The sequence below is a fragment of the Drosophila tropicalis genome, unplaced genomic scaffold (assembly GCF_018151085.1).
Source record: "Drosophila tropicalis isolate 14030-0801.00 unplaced genomic scaffold, ASM1815108v1 contig_413, whole genome shotgun sequence".
In the NCBI taxonomy this organism is placed as follows: Eukaryota; Metazoa; Arthropoda; class Insecta; order Diptera; family Drosophilidae; genus Drosophila; species Drosophila tropicalis.
Window position 1 is genome coordinate 546637 of NW_027172877.1, and position 21508 is coordinate 568144.

At 36.7% G+C, this 21508-nt stretch overlaps 2 protein-coding genes across 5 annotated transcripts; one reads left to right on the top strand and one right to left on the bottom strand.

Annotated features, from left to right (window-relative positions):
- The first annotated feature begins 8227 nt into the window (after window positions 1-8227).
- Window positions 8228-10842, top strand: LOC137573544 (uncharacterized). The gene is made up of 4 exons (XM_068285491.1): window positions 8228-8479; window positions 8566-9679; window positions 9743-10656; window positions 10718-10842. The coding sequence occupies exons 1-4, from the start codon at window positions 8270-8272 to the stop codon at window positions 10769-10771; spliced, it is 2292 nt and encodes a 763-aa protein (XP_068141592.1). The 5' UTR covers window positions 8228-8269; the 3' UTR covers window positions 10772-10842.
- A 572-nt stretch (window positions 10843-11414) lies between these two features.
- Pih1D1 (PIH1 domain containing 1) lies at window positions 11415-21180 on the bottom strand. 4 transcript variants are annotated; one of them, XM_068285594.1, is made up of 5 exons: window positions 20985-21178; window positions 20779-20899; window positions 11891-12510; window positions 11684-11827; window positions 11415-11616 (listed from the first exon to the last, which is right to left on the bottom strand). In XM_068285594.1, exons 1-5 carry the CDS (start codon window positions 21051-21053, stop codon window positions 11581-11583), a joined length of 990 nt encoding a protein of 329 aa, XP_068141695.1. In that variant the 5' UTR covers window positions 21054-21178; the 3' UTR covers window positions 11415-11580. The 4 variants fall into 4 exon arrangements, with proteins under 4 accessions (XP_068141695.1, XP_068141692.1, XP_068141694.1 ...); XM_068285591.1 differs by lacking the exons at window positions 11415-11616; window positions 11684-11827; window positions 11891-12510 and adding exons at window positions 12816-12971; window positions 13037-13947; window positions 14465-16672 and having other exon boundaries at window positions 20985-21180; XM_068285593.1 differs by lacking the exons at window positions 11415-11616; window positions 11684-11827; window positions 11891-12510 and adding exons at window positions 12816-12971; window positions 13037-13947 and having other exon boundaries at window positions 20985-21180.
- Window positions 21181-21508: the final 328 nt, after the last annotated feature.

Genomic DNA, 21508 nt, shown 5'->3' on the forward strand with positions numbered 1-21508 from the left:
TTCAAGTTATTCTTAATGTTAATTACATTCGGTTTTTTACTGGAAGATATGAATAACCGATAAGTAACATCAGCGGAGCAAGACAAGGGTTTTAGTTGACTTAGCGAACTTAGATTATTGTTCGGCACTAGGCTTAAGACTGATTGTTGAAAAATTTGGGTATGTGGCGGCTAAGTGACTTATGTACTGAACACGACGCCTTTTTTCGAGTGTGTGTGACGATGTGGCGCGGGAACAGTGTGTAGTCTGGTGGTTGCTTTGTGATGTTGAAATAAAAATCGCTCCAGGGGCTATCTTGTGACATATGAAGCGATGCCCTCTGTGTTAAGTGGCATTAGGATTGTAGGTCTTCACTCCTCCCTCTTAAAGTGCGAACGTCCACCATTGCGATAACATATTGAACCAGCGAGATTGTGTTTTCGGCTGCTGCACTTTTTTCCCGTCTGTTTCATTCCTACATTGTATTTTAATAGCGCAATAGATTAATACTTTGGCTGCCAGAAGGGTTAGAATAAACCAGTTTGATGAAGACATGAAGAAATTGTTAGCTTGAACTCTCTCCAATTTATCTGTATTGTTGAGGTGAAGTCTTTTATCCATTCGTTGCCTGTTTGGTAGTAATTGAGGTAATAGTGGTTGGCTCTCGTGACAAATCCTAAGTCATCTATAGTGATCGATGTGTTTCGTTCCTCTATTAAGGATCTGCCTTCCAGCGCGATATTTTCTTCATCTAAGTTGATGTCTCCCTTGAATTAAATAAGTAGCAATGTGCCTGGTACAATTTATTAGTTTTCCTTTTTGAAAATAGACTCCAATACATTTAATCAATCAAATCTTCCAGTTTACATTATGTCTAATTGTTATAAATTTTATGTACATTTACTTTTTTGGGAAGTGTTTGTTATTACAGCTATTGCATGGATTGGTTACTCTATGGAATCTGAATCTGAAGCTACATTATGTTCAGCATATTCTATGAGTTCTTTAATATTTCTAAATGTTACGCTTTCTTATATAATTTACAGATTTTGTTTGTTATTTCTTCTCTTAGCAGACTTAGTATAAATTGTGTTATATCAATTTCTTCAAGTTCTCCTCTAATTTATATTGTTTTTGTTAGCTTTATTAAATCATTTATCTTATTTGTTATCAGGTTATTGATTATGCTCTGCTTGATGTAAGATACGCATTACAGCTATGCGAATTGTTAGAAAACACGGATGTTAGAAATATCTTTGGCCATCATGACTATCGTCCCACTGTAGGACCAAAGCCTCCACAGTTCCTAAAAACTAATGTGTACCCTCAACAAAAGTATCCGGTGGATACCGGCACTTCCGCCGACACAAGATTTTAACACCAATCTTCACAGTCCCAGAAAAAACACATGGTTAATAGACACCAGATCTAATAAAATCATAATGATGAATATAGGGATAGCAGCGCAGCTAAACGGTTAACTTTTAAAATAATCCATAATGTAGAGTTAGAGAAACATTAATGGAATTGTCTGTTTTAAAAAATGTGGTTGAAAATTCCACAAAGACAAGCCCATATCACCCCTTTCTTTCATCCGAAATCAGGCGAATTGTGAACGAGTTAAAAAGATTAAAGCCCATTAAAGTTCTCTTGATATCAAGAGAACCGGTATCCAAAGCTTCCTCCAAACATAATCGATCTATCAGGATCTATCAGTCTTCAGCCTAAGTTTGAACTTCTCTCTAGCTCAGCGTTCTTTGCAACTCAGTCGGTTAATAAGGATCTTCAAGTAGAATCAAAATTATTGTAAAACTTGAATAAATAAATTTGACTAAAGTGAAGAAAGTGTTTAATTGGCGACCGAGCAGGGACCCTGAGAGTAGAAACTTGATCGAGTATAGTGACTAACGCAAAAAAAATACGCCTTACCCGTAAACAAAAAAAAAAATCGCTATACCCAAACTTCACTAAGGTCAGAGAGGGTCAAAAAATGTTATCCTTTCGGTGGAATATTGACATAACAGCGTTAGTACCTCAATTATGGAAAAGAGAGCACCCTTACCAACCTGCAATCCAGCACCGAAGCAAAACTAATGTTACTGTAAGTTAAGTTAAAACAAGAAAAAAGAAAGAAATATAAAGGATATAGATAAGTGAGTCCTTCAGCAGGGCAGCGGTCAAGCAGCCGCTACAGAGCCACAGACAGCATCAACTTCAAAAATTAAACTTAAAGGCACTTCAAGAAAAGTGTGAATCACAATTTGCTGACCCAAATAAAAAATTGAACTTCTCCCTTATGGATTGTCCCCAAGAAAAACCACAGAAATATGGGGGAAACAAGACCTATAAGAAATATAATCATATATCCAACGTCAATACCCAATGTTTAAGAATAAACATCGTGTTCATCTGAAATGGCTTCACCAAATCAGATTGAACAAAGAAATATACAAAACATAAAACAAAAATAGCTGATACAGATTCATATTTCAAGTATGGCTCAAAAACCAAACAAAACATGCGTCCACACTCTGTGGAAAAGCACTTAAGATATTAACAACGGCGCAATATCAAGTCGCCAATGCTGTGCATGAAATATAAACAGTAGAATAAGCATTTTTAAGAACAATTGTCGTCTCATAGATTTTAAGATTTCATTTATATAGTAATATATCCGCCACTCCATCCACTCACACCACTCAATTTCCCACTCCAATCACCCACATAACTTGACCCCCCTTTAGTCTAGAAAACAGCGGATGTTTACTGCAACCGAGACTAAACAAAAATCCTATAAACAAATGTCCCCAAAAAATCTTCCAAGCTTGAGAACGCTTAGTAAGCAAAAATCAATAAGCCAATCAAACTCCAGATCCCTTGTCACCAGATCAAAAGCTCTAACTAACTCTATACTAACTCTATACTAATATCAAATGCTTTTTAACCGAACTTTAATCATATCTGTATGAATAATCATAAGTTACTTCTTAAGACGCTTTGTTTCAATAAAGATCGTTTTTGAGTCTCACTAATCCATATATTTTTTAATTAATGAAAGAATTGGATTTATAACTATATATGTACACAAGACGTTTGTTAATAAAATCAGTTCATAATTTGAATTCAAGTGATAAAGATGGGCTTTTAGTTTTTGCGGTGCTGAAATCCTCTTCAATACCCACACTCATCGTATACTCATCGTAATGCCACGATAGATAATAGTCAAGACTCATCATAATATGCATCGTCACAATCATAGAGGGCACCGCTAAGAATGTCAGACAATCGCCAGATTAAACATTTTTGTTCATAGTAGTTGTCATAAGTCTTCCAGAAAAACAAAAGATTTTGTGAACGTTTCTACGCCGAGCAAAGAAAGTGTTTAATTTATACACAAAACTTTTTTAAATAAATTCAGTTCATATTGTGAATTCAACGAATGAAGATCGTGTTTTAAGTTGTGGTACTAGAAAACCATTCATAAGATAAATAAGTTAAGCAAATAACTAATTGCTTAAAAGTAAACCCGAAACAAAAGAGAACACAAAATAAATAAAGAAGAAGAAATAGAAGAAATCACTAGCATAATTTATGCAATAGATTGGGCTAAGGCCAATACAGTAAATTCTTTAATTTTATCCCCTGCAGAAATCACGATAATTGAGTCAATTGTGGAAGAAAGTGTAAATATCAGAGAGCTAATAGAATTTCCATCAGATGGCAAAGCTCTTCATTATATTGTCCGTATACCAAGTGTTATCAAGAAGAATTTTAAAAGAATTATCGTACTACCTATAAAATACGAAAAAACCATTAAAAAAATTCACAATGGACATACATATTCTAAAATGTTAGAAACAATATTTTTGGTTAACCAAGAAGAATAAATGTAAAAATCAGAACAATAAGATATTATGTAAACTGGAAGATCTAATCGACCTTGGGAATAGTAAATGTTTGGGACCGTATTTTCACAGGAAAAAGCCTAACTGCAAAGTTACTAACAATCAACAGGTCAAAACGCATTCAGAGGTGGCTCCCGATACACTTTTGCTAAACCAATTTAAGGGAGACGTCAATATACATAGATGGAGAGAATATCACAATCCAATCACAAAATGCGACGATTAATATAGAAGTGAGACACCATCATTACAGATAATTAAGAAGCTGCTGATGTCATTATGTCATCATTATTTTGGATTATCTCAGCACTCCCAACAATCACAACGGTCACCTATTGTGTTGTAAAGAATTCAGCCACAGAACAACAGAAAACAATCCAACAGCCGAGATTTCGATACAGTACGTCATACCGACCGAGGACGTCCGTCTTTAAGAGGGGAGGACCAAGTTAAGACCAAGTATCCTACAATCGTCACATTACTATACCACGCACTCACTCCACACCCATCATAACATTCCAATAGGAAGTACCTGAAACTCATCATTAAGGGAACCGCCATAAATGTTCCTTGATAACTCTGAGACGCACCTTTCCGCACGATCGCCACATAAGCAATCGCTAGACTAAACGTTCCGAAGGAATGGTGTCAAGTTCGGTACATCAGACATCAAGTCGCCTAAGTCTCAAAACAAATTATTACATATTAGTCTTGAGCCTAAGTTGGAACTTCGCATTCGGTTCGCATTCAGTAGAATCAAAATTATTGTAATACTTAAATAAATAAATTTATTTTGTTCCGACTAAAGTGAAAAAAGTGTTTCATTTGTACTTGCTGAGATGGATTTAAGTGCCTAATGAAATCCTGCATTTGGGCTGACCAAATATTCTGAAAACTATATCAATGCCTCTATTTTGCCTGAGGATCTGCGGAGGCTGCTTGGTTACTACCTTGCTGAAGGACTGCTGCCTTAACCTGCTGCCTCATTAGTCATTGTTAATATTTTAAAACTTAAATCTTATTCTACTTGGATTGAAGACGAGAGAATTGATTATAATAGCGGTGTGTCTGCTAGTTATGTGGAAAAATAATTTTAGATGGAAATGGAAATGGTGTTCGGTTCTTAAATATTAATTTGTGGTTTCAGAATAATTATATTATTGTAATAATAAATAATTATGAAAGAATAAATGAGTGAAAGAAAATTATTATCGAAATTAATCATTTGGATTTCTTCTTATTTTGGATGAATTTCTTATCTCTAGTTTTGCTTTTTTCTTTAATTAATTAATTAATTTTTTGTTTGACTTTGCTTCGTTTTAAATCTTTTTCTTTGCTTCAAAGGTATTAAAGCTCCTGGTCAAACACTTTTGGATATCAGCTTTTTTCCGAGCGGAGCCTAGACTCCTTCTCCCTTGAGAGAACGGTAAATGAGGGGATATACCAGTCTGATTCTCAGTGCAGTCCATTATACTTTAAGGCTCTTTGCAGTTTTTGGTCACTAGTACTTTTGATTAATACTCGATTAAGTTTTTTTTCTCAATTTTCAATCACTTGTAGCGGAATTTTAAATGTTCGTTTTAACTACATTAGATTTTTGACTGAAAAATATTAATAAACGATAAGTGACATCCGCGGAGCAAATAGATTTTTGTTCGGCAGTAGGCTTAAGACTGATTTCTTGTGGATCGAAGATGTTTGGATGAAGGCTTGGTCACTTGACGTCGGCGCTGTCGGCGACGTTGGCTGGGTCCAAAAGTCCAAAGGGTGCGTGGAACCATAATTTTGTTTATTGCCGAAATGTTTATTGGGAATGTGGCGCCTTAGTGGCTGGTGCACCGAACATGACACCATTCTTCGGGGGTGTGAGAAGATGTGGTGCGGGAATGTTGTTTACTCTGGCGGCTAGCTTTGTGATGTTGAAATAAGAATCGCTCTAAAAGTTATCTTACGACAGAGCGCTGCCCTCTTTGTTAAGTGGCATTAGGATTCTGGGTCTTAACTTATTAATAACAATGATCGACTGATTTCGTACTGATGCCAACATTAATGTTGAAGCATCAGAGGCCCAAGAAATTGACTTTGGGTATGCGAATCGGCAGTCTAGTGGTTAAGGATTGTTTCCATACCAAGGTATTTGTTTAATTCGTTAGAATTTCTGATATTGGGAAAGTCAAGAAAGTGGTGATTTTATTTATCAAAGTCTTGCCCTTGAGTGGAAAAGTAAGTCTTAGGACCTTAATTCTAGTAAGAACTTTTGAGAACAACCTTAATAACCTATTATTGACCTCGGGTGCTGTTAGGGCTAACAGCACACAACTTATTTAAAAATCCAGAAATACAGGGTGCCACACCCAGAGACTTCCAGGTAAATAATGTCGTCTGTGCTTAAAAATATGGCACAAATTATCAAGAATAATTGTGAATATTCTCAATACTTAATGTATTCAGTAAAATTCAATAAAATATTGGACCATATTTACATATTTTTATACCCTTGCAGAGGGTATTATAAAATTGGTCAGATGTTTGTAACGCACAGAAGGAGACGTTTCCGACCCCATAAAGTATATATATTCTTGATCAGCATGAGAAGCTAAGTCGATATAGCCATGTCCGTCTGTCCGTCTGTCCGTCGGTGCGTACGCGTTTTACTCAGCCATCTTAAGAGCTATCGGGATGAAATTTTTTTTGGGAGCTTTTTTTTTACCCGGGTGAGATAAAGTATGAAAATCTTTGGGATCGGACTACTATATCATATAGCTCTGGAACAAAAATTTTTGCAAAAATTGGAGTATCCCCATGAAATTCACCAATATAATAGAATTTGATATAAAATCTCAGATCCCAAAATTTGACCCTGATCGGATAAATAGAACACAAGTTACAGTCTATATAAATCGGTTCAATCGCTGCCGGCAGCTCTGCTTGCTGCCTACTACGTCATCATCAAATCAACAGAGCACATGCATACACACACAGACGCAACGCTACATAAACTGTATGTGTATGCGTGCGTTGCTTTGCTTAGGGAATGAGGGAAGAAGAAGAACAAATTGTACATAGTATGAAGAGTAAAATTGTTTTGTTTGTATATTAATGAATTGAGTTGCAGAAAACAAATTTTGAACATGTGAAATTATTATTGTCAAGGACTGCAAGGGTATATAAACTTCGGCATAGCCGAATTTAACTTCTTTGATATTTTTAAATTATTACCAGATTCTTTTATTTAGCCAACTAAATAAGTGGTTAAAGCTGGTAATTATTAATGGGAATGACTTCTTTTACTTTATTTATATCACTAATGATTGGGAACCAGTTTTCTGATCGTATAACTTGCCAAATAATTATAAAATAGGCTTACACCTATTTATGTGTCCATGAGTGTACATACCTGAAATGTTGCATGCCGGTTTGGGCCACTATGTATGTATGTATATCATTGAGCTCCTATACAAACGGCAAAGTCCTGAACAGTGACTTTTCTCAATACCTTCATTATTTTCTATAATTTACCCATGAATTAATGACTGCTCTACATTTGATCAAGATCAGGTGACATCTGGGCCGAATTTCATGTCAATGTATGTATCATCAGTAATATGTTTACGCTTGTGTTTAATACCAATTGACCAAGAGTGCAATATTTTTATTTTTACACCGAAAACGCTGTTTTATGCAAAAAAGTGGTCGCGTTGATGTGTGTGAAACAATGCCTGATGACTATCAAATGCATAATTACTGGAGATGAGACTTCGTTTGTTCTTACGACCCTGAAACAACCGACCAATCAATATCGTGCAAAAGGCGAGCCAGATCGAAAAAAAACGTCAAAGTCGTTCATTAAACAAAAGTCACGATGACAGTTTTTGCTTGAAACTCAAGAGACCACCCCGAGGAACGCGTTTCAATAGATTTGAAAAACGGTTGCTCAAAGGCAAAAGTGAAACTTGAGAGAAAATGTCAAAATTAATATACATACAACCACCTAAGAATGTGTAAAGCGTGACTTTTGTGAATTTTGTCACTACCTGTGAACAACAACAATTGCCAAATTCAATTGCAAATCGTTGCGGCCAGAAGCATTTTAATAACATAAAACAACATAATAATAATGCATGCTATCAACATATTCTACATATGTATATGAATGTACATACATACATATGTACATACATACATATGTACATACATACATATGTCAAATTAAGAACGTCAAAACAAATAAGCAAACTGTCACTAGTGTTGTTCAGTGTTGTACAGCATGATAACTGGCTGTGACGCGAACTTCCTTCCAGTGTTGAAAACTGAAAACGAATAAACCGCATTGGCGTTCTGAAAACTTTGTGGTAGTTTGTTAATAAAAATTAAAAAAGGTCAGAATGGAACATCCCTTCCATTGCATAAACTGTACCGCGATATTTGCAAAGAAAAAGTTTTTGACCATCCACCTAAGGGGAGGGTGTGGCGATGCAAGCGATAATGTATATGAATTGCATTTTTCCCAGAGAAACCACGTGCACGGCCCTCGATGTGGTCAAAATTCTTTGTCGAATAATTCCGTTTACATGCACAAATGCATGCCATCACAGGTATTATTATTATGAATTTAGATTACATCTATGTATGTACATATGTATAAGAGGTAAACTCAAAAACAATTTTGCTAATTTTGCAGCAACAGGATCCGCTGTTCATACAGGAGCAGATGGATGAGTCGGAGCAAAAGCCACGCCAGAGGTCGGGCAAATGTGATTGGGAGCGCATGAATCGTAATATTGAACATGACCAACTGATGGAGACAATGATAAATGATCGGGATACGAAGCAGTGGCATGGCAATAATACTATGATGGAGCAGGGATCCATTAGCTGTCTGAAGAGAAGTGCATCACCCCCTGCATGCAACATGGCTATGTACTCAAGCGGCCAGTATGGAGTTAAGCGTCAATTTGTAGATTTCGGCTTCTATTCTGATGGATTTGATGTAATGGGGTCTAATGCAGGCGTACCAATGCCGCAGCATCAGATGTGTTCTAACTATAGCGGGGAATCCCAGTCATTCCATGATATCCGGGTTAATCACAAGACTTTCATGATGGGTGAACAACCACTGCAGCAAAAGTGTTCTATGGCTATGACACCTATTAATCCAAATACCAACTTCAACTCTCAATCCGAGAACAACAGTAACTATATAAATATAAATTCTGATATATATTCTCCTGGAAATCGCAATCTAATGCATTCCCCAATTGATGTCGGTGGCATCTTTCCGAATGACTATAACGGTAATAGAGTCAACACCATGGAATTCGGCTTCACCGATAGTCGCGACAACTTAGAGAATATTGTCTCGAATTCAGGAAATACTCCACAAGATGAAGTCATATTCAATTTTGACGAATCATTGGAACATCCCGACCGCGATTCGGCCATTCAAGACACTGAACATCAATCTTCATCGACAAATATGTGGCGTGCCAGTCAAAAGCAGTATAATACCAATCGTAGTTTCAATAGAAAGAATGTATACAAAAACAGGCAAAATCGAGGAAACGGTCGCGGACGTAACATGGGCCTAAACAATAATGGATACTTTGGCCAATTATCGGAAAATTACCAACAACCTTTTGATCCACAATCTTTATTGTCAAATGCATTGGTTGTAGTTGTATCTCATCCTTCCATAGGATCAGCTTGTTTAAATGTTCCTCGCCCTGGTTTAGGTCGTCCAGCTCCAATGCGTGCCCAAAAGGCGCAAAAACAAGCTAAAGCTATTGCAGTGCCAGGTAAGCATATTTAAATTTATAAAAAACTACTGAAATATGTAATTAAAATATCCCGAGTTGCAGATCAGAGGACAGTAGATAAGCCAATCACCACCAAGATGACCAAGTCGGAGAAGAGAAGTCTGCGAATTGCCCGTAAGCGTGGTTTCATCCTTGGCGGCTTTAAACTCCCTTATTGCGCCAACAAAACTCAACAATTGCCGCAAGCAGAAAAGGAATCCTATGCTTTGGCATTTTTCGAGGAGAAGCCCATTTACATCATCAACGTAAAGAACGAGGACGATGAAGTGACTGCCGCTGTGATTTTGGATGATGCAGATGAAAAGGGTACCGAAGGAGATTTGGAACGACCCTCGCGTACTATGTTGAAACGGGCTCGCAAGCAATTGCGATTGGAGTGGGAAACGCTCCACGACTCTAAAGATTATAAAAACTGGAAGAATTGGTGGACCGACTTTAAGCGTTATGGAGCCGAAATCCATAAGGAATTGGTCAAACTAGGTTGTTTAAACCTGGAGCATTGCTTTTTGGCATATAAACCGAATTCTGTCACTTTAAGCACCGAACAAGTCGTGCATGGCGTCATTAAAAGGGTACAATACGCTTTGGGCGATATGCCCGGAATGCCCTATAATACCATGAAGTCGATCGTCACCCTGATGAATACCACTTTTTTGAAAAACCTTAAGTCGGAATTGGAGCTGAAGGCTGTTCAGGACACTATACGTGGTGTCCCGAATGACCTCTGGCTTTTTAAAATGCGCAGCATGGTCTTCTTATGGGTGAAATATAATGGAATTCTAAATAATGTGAAGACAAAAGATGAAGAGAAACCGAAACCTGAAGATAAAGACGCTGAAGCCAAGACTACAACTACCAATGAGGAGGGAATCGCCAGCATAAAATGGATGGCCAAACAGGCCTTTCAGAATCCATGCTTCCATTGGTTGGCAATGTTGGCCTTTAGCGAATTAGAAGTGAGTCATGATACCATTAATTATATATGCTTATCTTAATAATTGCAAAAACTTTTTACAGACTATCAGTGAACACGCTTGGGCTGATCATAAAATGGAATTTCCTACTATCTAAGAAGATCATGTTCTATCGGAATCGGATATTAATTTAAAACTTATCTTTGATTATCAAATGCATTCCCAAATTACTCACATTTGTATTACGCAACAAATACATAAATAAAGTTCAATACATTTATGAAAACAATTTAATAAACAAGTCTAACATATTTTATTTATATCTCATACCAGGAATGGGTAAAGGAAATGTACCCATTTATGATTAGTTGCGAAGAATGCGATACAAATTATAGTTGTAAAATGCCATCGAACACAAAAAAATGTAAAAGGAAACTTATAAATATTGGCAGGTATATTATTGACGATTTCACTGTTTAATAATTATTTAATAATCCTCATCATCGATTCTATTGCGATCTTCTAGGATCTTAAAAAACGATTATAGTTTCCATTTTGGCTTTTAAAAGGGTGTAAATTTCCACTGATGAGTTTCAAGTCTTCGGTAAAGTTCTCCATGAAAATTGAAAATTTTGCCGTTGATGTTTTTTTGAGGAAGTTCTGAACAATATCAGTTTATTTTTCCTATATTCCTAAAAGTTTGCAATATTAGTTTAATTGTTGTTCCAAATAAGTTAAGCATTTTCAGTTCAGCAAGAATTTTTATACTGTACAATACGATCAAAGATCAAGCAGTGTCATTTTGTTTTAGAACAGATTTAATAGATTTCGCTTAATTGATTTTAAAGAACTATTGTATTAGCAAAATGAAATTAACAATATTTATATCGAATTAAAGAATTTTCTATATATATTTATTTATACATGTTCAATTTAACCATTGCAATCATCTTCTCTTTGAAACTGTTACACAGCGTGGACGGGAATGCGAATTTGAAGCATCTGTAAAATTGAAGAAAAAAAATATTTTTTATTCGTCTATAAATCTCATTTGCCATTTTTATCTTACCTTGCTGGTCTTATCGAAGAGAGCCTGGGCACGGTCCTGTTGCAGCCGATAATTCAGGAACTTGTCGAATAGGTAATCATGACGAATAGATTCCACCAGAATCCGATCTTCGCCGATATCCAAGCTGAGCTCCTGCGATGAAACCTGTGCAATAAGTCAGGGGGGATGAAAATAGTATATCACTTCATGGTCTCTTCAAGCACTTACACAGATGGGTAAATAAAGCTCGACGTAGATCTCATCAACCACATCGTCTCTAACACGGGCACGCAATTTGTATATCGGTTCCTTGCTGTTAGCAATGGGCGAGGATTGAACTTTAGGTGTCTTAACGGCTGTCACATCGGCTGCATTTATCTCCTGAACCAATTGCTGCCCCTCGGGCGATGTCGGTGAAGTAATTTGATTGACCACCTTGACGTCATCGTTGCGAACACGATGTGAGACAAGAGTCCCAATAAATTTGCGATTATTTAAGACGATTGTCTTCTCTGTGGATATTTGTATGTTGTATTTTTCACTCAATGCTTCGGTAACAATTTGCAAGAAGAAATTGTTAAACAATTGCGATTTGTTGATTTTCACCAAAAACTTTGGATTAATGGCTATGTCGACCACATCGACAGTGTTATTTGAACGATCCTTGGTGTGGCGTGGCTCAGATATGCTCATTGGCACTCGGAATGAGCCGGGATCTGGTGATTCCAATATGGCAATTAGCTCCTCTTCGGTAACATCAACCGGTGGTGCGGGCACCTCGGGCGCTTGGCAAACATTGATAAAGAACTTTTCATTGGAGTTAACCTTGAAGCTCTTCACGCAAAATCCTGATGTGAATTTGGGAAAAAATAAAAGAGACATTAACCAAAATACATCAACAAAATCTCTACATGATTGCAGGCTATATTAAAACGAAACAACTAGAAATGGAAACTCCAGTGAGATTATCTTTACGGACATTCAAACAAAAATATATCAATAAATAAATAAAGCTGATGCATAGAAAATTCGCCACAAATTAGAATTGTAAATCCCGATTCCATTTGAATTGTGTCAATAATTGGATTTTTCAACCCATTATTTGCCTGCAATGAAAGCAAGTGTCGATCAAAGATCTCCTACGCCTTTGGCATTTGCCTTTTATTGGCTATCCCTTTTTCCAAGGATTTATTTAAAAATTTACATGAGTTTTGCTTAAAATTTCAAAATGCAAAAATGTTTTGTTTTATTAGTTCTTCAGAGTGTTAAAAAGATCCTTGTGCTTCGGCCAGGTTTTTTCGCTGATGCTCTGTAAAATGATATGAAGATGAGTATTTTCTTATAAATGGAATAGATCTATCATTTTGCTATCACCTTCAATTCGTCAAAGGCCTGTTTGGCCAACCAATGAAAGACAGGATTCTTCCATTGTCTAAAAATGATATCTGAAGAGTCCGGGTTACCCTTCTGAATAATGGAGAACTGCTTCTGCCACAAATAGACCATACTTCGCATTTTAAAGAGCCACAAATGATTGGGTATGTTACGTATCATTTCCTGCAGTTGCTCAACATTTTCCATGCTTAAATTTTCCAGGAATATCTCATTCATCAGTAGAAAGATGGTCCGCATGTTGCGGTAATGGTTGAACAGATTTTTCTCCAATGCCATGTGAGCACACTTAAAAACATTATTTACCACCTGTTCCGTGGTGGCATTCGGATAGCTTGGTATGAAACGATATTTTATGCTCTTATTTTTGAATGTTCCCAACTGTTTTTCGATTTCTACTCCGCACCATTTATAATCTGTCCACCAGGGAAACCAATCCTTGTAGTTCTTATTCCTGTATAATTCAGTCCAATCGCGCTGCATTTTTTTTTGGAATTTCTTTTTGTTGGCTCGTCTTTTTCGAACACCCACATACTTTGCGTTTTTATTAACCATCTTTTTATTCTTATCATCATCCCCATTGTCGTCCTCATCATCTTCATCGTCGTCCTCCACTTCATCGTCGTCGTCGTCATTGGTGTCGACATTCAGTGAATCGTCATCGCCAACAGAGTCCGTTAAGTAGTTGGTATAATAGTCTGGTTTCTGTTCAAAAAAAGTTAACGCATAAGACTCAGATTCGGGCTGGGGCAATGGGTTCGCACTATTGCGAATGTACGGAAACTTGAAGCCAGCTATGCGAAAGTCTTGCTTTCTAGCTAGCTTTTGTTTCTTAACATCAACGTTCGCTGTTTGACGGGTCCGTGCGGGCGGATCACCGGCTCGTTTTTGGCCTGCAAGAAGTTCAAAATAAACATTTACTCACGACAAATGTACTAGGGCACTGACTAAAATTCGCTTAGTTGATCAACTGGAAGAGAGCAAAACGGCTCCTTTTTTCTTGCAATTGATCAAAGGAAAGACCACCCTGTGTATTTCTTCCTTTACAAGCACCTCAAATAAGAAAAATTCTTAGGAGTCAAGAAAACGACAAGCTGAATCTAAGTTGATTTGCTATGTTTCTCTGGTCCACAATGGTTCATCTTTTCATTAGATGAGTTTCGAAACAAAAACCAAACAATTTTTGTTCACTTGACACCAACTAAGCGAACTTTAGTTAGTCCCATTAAAAATACACTCTTTTTTTTAGCTGGAATGCAATATCAAAGCAGCTAAGGAAGCTGAATCGTATGCCGTACTTAAACGGATAAATCGATTGATTGTTTTAATTTAATTTGTTTTTACTGCTTTTCGATTTGCATAACCTTTTAGTAAAGAGCCGTGATTTGTCCTAGATTTTACGGTATTTACCAGTGCGTGGAGTGTTAGCGTTGTCCACAGACGTTTGCCCTGGGTTTCTGGGTATCGGCGGTGCAACGTTCACTTTATTTCCAACTTGATTTTGATTTTTTTTGGTGATCGTTTTCCCGGCTTGGCCTTGCGCGCCGGATGAACGCGGATTTCTGGGTTGCCTAGCCATCGGGGGTCCAGCATTCCTTCTATTTCCAACTTGATTTTGACTGGTGTTGGTTACCCCTCTCCTGGCCTGGGATTGTTCCACAGGGAGAGGCAAATTATTGGCTGGTGCTTGGATCATCGTCGATCGTCCATCTCCCATCATACGACTTTTATTAATGATCCTTGCAATAGCTGGGGGTAAGCTGCTTCCAATAGCCTGTTGACTAGTTATTGTAGCCGTAACTGGGTTTGGCCTGTTCATTCTATCGGCTTGTTGACCGAATCCGATGCGATTGTTAAGATTGGATTGATTTTGCCCCGATTGGAAATCGGCCACAATTCTATTGGTCTGGTAGCGATTCGTATTTAAGGGTACTGGAATACGCTGATCCCGTTGCTCCACTCTTTGTTGAATCCGGTTGTCATTTGGAGGCAGTCGTCGACCTTCTCCACCTCCTTGTGGTCCTTGTATATTCATCATTTGATTATTATCTGGCCTTGGTAAAAAGTTGGGCATAATTTGATCGCGTTGAAAATCATTGCCATCTTGATTTTGTATATTGGACGGACCACGGCCTAACCCTACTCCTCTTCCACGGTTAAATTGTCGATGTTCAATGTCATCCTGAATATTAGAATGGTTATTAAAATTGCGTCCTTGTCGGTGCTGTTCCATTGGATTATTTGGATTTAAAAAATTGAAATGCTGGTCATCAAAGTTTTGACGAAAATCACCGGAATGTTGGAAGTCTTCAACGGAATTGGAATAACGTTGCTGATTCTGGTTATCAAATCTGGTGTCTTCATAACAGTCAGGAGGACGATCATCAATGAAGTTTCTCCGCTCATTGTGAAATTCGTTTGATCTGCTTCGCTGATCGCCAACATCACGATCGCAATCAGAGTTACTATCCCGAATCAAAAAAACTCGATCTTCATAATCGTTATCGACTTGGACAAATCGTTGGTAACGTGGTTCTTTGTTATTAAAGGAAGCAGCTGGAGCTCTTTCAAGATTTCTTGGCGGAGGTGAAAATTGTGGGCCACGAAATTCTGACTCATACTGAACATTGCGAAATCCTTGATTACGGTCTTCAGCTAAGTTCCTTTCAAAGTCACCACGTAACCCTAGATTATTGTCTCTTTCGCGAGAATGCGGATTGAAATCCGGATTACCGAAATCTCTTTCAAATCTGTCATTGTAATTGTCATTTCTATTGTCTGGACTTCGATTCCCCAGCATTTGGTTTGGATTATAGCGATCGTCATAGATTTGGCGAGACCGATTAGCCATATCAAAGTCCTCATTGTCGTCCGTAAAGTTAAAATGATCACGAGGACTGTAATTGACATGACGACGATCGTCGTCGTCGTCGTCGTCGATTATGATTTGCTCAGGCTGTCGCCTAAAATTCCGATTCTCATTGTGCTCGACCATTCGTCGATTGTCGAGTTGAAAATCGTTAATTCGATTGTTCGAGTGATCAAAATGCTGCTCCGCACGCTGTCGCATTTGCTGCTCCTCACGCTGCCGTATTTGGTGCTCCTCTCGCTGACGCATGTGCTGCTGTTCGTCAAGCTCCCGCATTTGGTACTGCTGCTGCTGCCAGCGATCCTCATCATGTTGGTCGCTGCTTGGACTACGTCTTCGTTCAAAACGTTCCTCATCGCGTTCCCTTGAGCGACCCCTTAATTGACCCCGAAAACGATCATCTATGCTTGCACTTCTTGATCGTCGTGGCGGCGAATTCGGCTGGTCATTCCAATTGATGTTCCTTGGTGGTGATGGGGTACGTGGTCTGATCTTGCGTTCATTGGCGGCAATGAATTCATAGATTTCCCTTTTAACTATTGCATCAACTTCGTTCTGCCGTTTGTCACCCAATTCAACGCTCATCCGATAACGTCGACGTTGAAAGTCGCGCAAACTGAAGCTCGGTACATTGAAGGAACGCTTAACAATCGAACGGGCCTGTTGTCGACTCAAGCCCAATTGGCGAAGAAATTGGCGACGTTGGTCCACTTCTGGGTTCCCAGTGCCGATTGCACCCCGACGATTGCCTGTTCTCAATTTCATGGCGTATTCACATGAAATTATATAATGGTAGAAAATAAACACAATTTAATTAAGCCTTCTACAACAAAATAGGACAACACGAATTTTGCTACAAATCAAAATTGAAATTAAACTTATTTTAACATGCATTTTTGCCGCTTCTTTTCCCCGTTTTGTATGCGGTTCTAGCTAATCAGATTGATATTCGATATATTTATTTTTGATTAAAAAGGCGCAGCAGACTGCAAACATATATAAGTTAGATATGCTGGCCATACCAGATGCCTTTTTTTACATACAGTGAAACAAATTTTGGGTGGACAAGGGATGGCATTCAGTATATGTACATATGTACTTCTGTACTTATCATACCATTTATGACAGGAGAAAGTTGTATACTTCGAAGGCGTTGGATTAGTAATAGTAATAAAATTAGTAAAGGAAAAAAAAAATTAATAATTAAATTAATTAAATTTATTGCATTACTTTTAATCAATAAATACTAATTGTCTCTGTTTAAGAATAAACATCGTGTTCATCTGAAATGGCTTCTCCAAATCAGATTGAACGAAGAAATATACAAAACATAAATCAAAAATAGTTGATACAGATTCATATATCAAGTATGGCTTAAAAACCAAACAAAACATGCGTCCACACTCTGTGGAAAAGCACTTAAGGTTTTAACAACGGCGCAATATCAAGTCGCCAACGCTGCGCATGAAATATAAACATTAGAATAAGCATTTTTAAGAACAATTGTCGCCTCCTAGAGTCTAAGAATTCAACAGATGAAGATGGTGTTTTAGTTTGCGGTGCTGAAATCCTCTTCAGTCTCTTTGATATTCTTGTTAAAATCTGTGGTAAATTTAATCAAGTTTGGGTGTCTGGATGATATAAAAGTAACAGATACTTAGGTAAAATATTTCGGAATTTTCTTTCTAAAATCTTCTTAGGTACACATTTTGATTTTATATAGAACAATTTTTTCTACTATAAATATAAAACTAAACGTTTACTGTTATCTTTAAATTAGTTTGAATTGACACAAATACAACGAATATCACATCCTTAATCAATAAATAAATGTTTATCGCTTTTATATGTATTAAACATTCAAATTTGATTCATATTAAGTATTTTCTCAAACATTTTAATTGAAAACTAAAAACAAAAGAAAGTATCTTTCCAGGGGAACACCCACAATATGGGCAATATATATTTCTATAATAACAAAACAGATGAACAGTTTGCCATAAGCTCTCAAGCGAGTCTTCACTGTATAAACAATTAAAGAACACGAAAATCAATATGTAGAAATTGAAAAAGAAATTCTAGTACTTTCTGTTTTGAGTTGTCCGATTGACCACGTCAAGTAACTATGGTTATAACAAACACGTAAAATTACTACAAATATTTTTCATTGTCCAGGTACATAGGTACATTTGGATGTAGGTAATTATTTTCCGTAATTTGTGAATGAGAGTTGTCGACTATTATACACTGCGACTGAAAGTACTCTGCCAATGCGAATTTGAATTTCATCAGAGTAACAAATTCCGCTTGCTCTTTGCGTCAAGAGTCAGAGATAGGCAGGCGGTGCCACCTGTTTGCTATCTCACAATCTAGCCGTTCTCTTTTTTTTTGTTTTTAGCTGGAACGCTCTTTCCGACAAAATAATGCCAATAGTAAATGACTCGGCGATTTCTCTTCTTAGAAGTGGATGTTTGTTTTTGAAAAGAGCATTTTGTTTGCACGTGCAAAAACCCGTTTTAGGTCATTTAAGCTCGGTTTGGAGCGAGAGAGAAGAGAGCATTTATGAGAATATTTACTTTGCAGCTTAATTAAACCATCTCTTTTCACCCTATCTCTCTCTACATTTACGGCTCTCCCATGAACTTCTACTCAATTTGTTTAATTTGTTATGTGTGTGCGTGTGTATGTGTGCGGTTGTATCTGTGTGGGCCCGAAATAAAATGCAAACATAAAACAAAATAAGTTTGCTCGCAACGTGCGACTGGCTGACAGTTTCAGTTGCTTTTTTCAGCCACCCGCAGCCGGTTGGTGGTCGTTCGCGAGATACATTGTGATTTTATATTGAGGAATTAAATTTGAATTGAAACTGAAATTCGAATTGTTGTTGTGATTTTGTTATACGAAGGTAATTATAAGTGACATTTTGTTGTTCTGTGTCTCTGTTTTATTCTCTCCGTTAATGACTCTGTGTGTGTGAGTGCGTGTGTATTTCCTGCGAAGCGTAACCATAACTCATTACACGCAGTTTGTATGTGTGTATTGTGGGAGATTGAATAGAAAAACTATTCAAATTGTGAAATTATTTAAACTTTTAAAAGGCTTTCCCGCCAATTGATTTTGTTGTTGGTTGAGTCAGAAGAGAACAAACACAAATTGATAATTAATGATAACAACAATTCTACTGCAATTTGTGTATTGTCATGCTAAGAGTGATTTTTTTTTAAGGCCAACCAACAGAAGCAAAGTGTAATTTATTTAATTACAATAGAAAAATATGTGAGATATTTAATGAGTGTTATGTACAAATGATGACGTCATAACCAAAAACCCCAAAAAAAAAGAGGTTTCCAAGGCCTCTTTATGTACAAATATACGTACATATGTTTATGGTAAAGTTATCTATAGTTTCGACACAACAGCTTCTGCTTTGATTATCATTTACGCTCCACCCTTCCCCTCCGCCCTATCAAGTGTTTAATAATTCAGGACCCTGAAAAAACCACTCGCTTGTACGATAAGAAACTGGGAAACAATAAAAAATAACATATATGTATTTGTACTATATAACGAATTATAAAGTGCAATTCAACACATATAAACAAATAGATGTGTACGTGTATAAATGGACTTGTTTTGTTTCTGTGATAGAGCAATCTATTCAAAGCAACAATAATAAAATGAACAAGTGTGATAAGAACCAAGAGAAGCCCAGCAAAGGCATGAGAAAGGATAACTTATTCTTTTTTTAAACATTTCATGCCCATGCGTAATAATTAAGTGAGCAAGAGTGAGGGAGATCAAGATAACAAGACGGAATGATAAACATATCGAAATGTTTGCTTCTATCCCCCCATAATATATATATCACGTTCGCATTTCTTTTGAAAATATTTATAAACAAATTTACGAGCCGGCATACGAAAAAGTGTATTAACCCTTATATATGTATGTATACATAAATATATATTGTATATAAAATTTGACCCAAAGATACATATATGTATGTGTGTATGTATATGTATTTTGATCTTTATCATCATGATGACTTGGGACATTTGACATTGATCATTACGTTGGAGGAGAAATTCAATTCTTTTTCGATTTTATGTGCTTGCATTTATATAGATAAATACTCAATGTCTTATATAATCTTTAGTTTCTGTTCGCGAACAGGTTTGTGCTTATGTTAATTATATACACTGGCCGTATGAATACTCGTTTTCTCCGATTGTTAGAAGTTTTATCTAAACACCTTAATTTTTTGACAAACAAGTTTTTCTGCCGCTTTGCGTCAATAAAATGTGACTAGCAGAAGCGTCTAATATTCGAACTAAACTATGGTCATGAACATGAAAGAACGAAGAAGAATGCTTAAAACATGTTTGAATTTGCATTTCTTAAACTTTTTTTTTTTTGATGCGGGGATTAAATTTGAACAAACTTTTATAAGTCAACCCACTCTAATTTATCATAAAAGGGACTATACAGAAAGATCTCTCACTGTGATTTATTTTCCAAACCGGATAATATCCGTAACACTGGGCTGTGTTACGTTGTCCAAAAATATTTATAAATTTCTTTTAACTATGAAATCCCTTCAGATTTAGTGTAATCTTTTAAAGTGTTTGTCATAGTGAATAAACACTGCACAACTAAATCGACAGCGACGTGCGTTCATTATCTGGAAGACATGTTCGCGGTCTCGCTTAAGATTAGCCAAAGATTGTTGACATTTGTTTTAATTGAAATCGTCATATGGCCATCAACAAAAATTATTTTATTGAACCAATTAAGTTGACGCTACTCATGCAAACTCATCACACCTTCTGCCCACCGTACGTGGTCCCCCACTTACCTGGCGTGGGTTGTACAATAAGAGAATCCCGTGGCGGTGCTTGCATTTGTTGTTGTTGTCTTTGGGAGTTGTTGCCGGGTGCTCCACCAAAGAACTGATTTAAATTATCCTCATATTCATTCTGATAAAAAAAAAACAATTAATTTTGTACATATGTACATATGTTAGGCCGGTTTCTTTTTTTTTTCATAGTAATTTTCACTTACTCGAACAAAACGCAAATTCTGTTCACGAAAATTATCATTGCCATCCAGGAAGTTTGTGCGCCGCGACATTTTTATCGTTTTGCACCTTTTTAGCGTTGACAAAACAAATATAAATTGATTTTTTGTTGTTTATTCTTTTTCTGCCAATTTTCATGAAAAGTAGAATGTGACAAATTAGTGTGGCCGTTTGCAGACAAACGCGTTATCGATTACTTTTGTATAGTGTACTTAGGCTATAGCTATAAATAATGTTTTCGGCTAAACAAGCTAACAAATTTTGCGATTAAGAGTTGATAAAAAAAAGAAAGCGGTTTTTTTGAAGCACTATACGCTTTACAAGAAAAAAAACTGTTCAGTTTATAATACTGCTTAATTTCGTAGGGTTCACATTCCGTGTCATTTGATACAAAATTTATATACCCTAGGGCTGTTTTGGTTCCGAGCAAATGTTTACTTGATAAACTTTAACAGCTACATGTTATTTTTATTATATTTATTATATTGTAAAGTGAGCAAGTGAACAA

Excerpts from the sequence above, each read along its gene's own strand:
- LOC137573544 (XM_068285491.1), top strand. The coding sequence starts at position 8,270 with ATGGAACATCCCTTCCATTGCATAAACTGTACCGCGATATTTGCAAAG. Across the intron at positions 8,480-8,565 it reads ACAAATGCATGCCATCACAG|CAACAGGATCCGCTGTTCAT; the intron begins GTATTATTATTA and ends CTAATTTTGCAG. Across the intron at positions 10,657-10,717 it reads TGGCCTTTAGCGAATTAGAA|ACTATCAGTGAACACGCTTG; the intron begins GTGAGTCATGAT and ends AACTTTTTACAG.
- Pih1D1 (XM_068285591.1), bottom strand. The coding sequence starts at position 21,053 with ATGTCGCGGCGCACAAACTTCCTGGATGGCAATGATAATTTTCGTGAA. Across the intron at positions 13,948-14,464 it reads CGCTAACACTCCACGCACTG|GCCAAAAACGAGCCGGTGAT; the intron begins GTAAATACCGTA and ends AACTTCTTGCAG. Across the intron at positions 12,972-13,036 it reads AGGCCTTTGACGAATTGAAG|AGCATCAGCGAAAAAACCTG; the intron begins GTGATAGCAAAA and ends ATCATTTTACAG.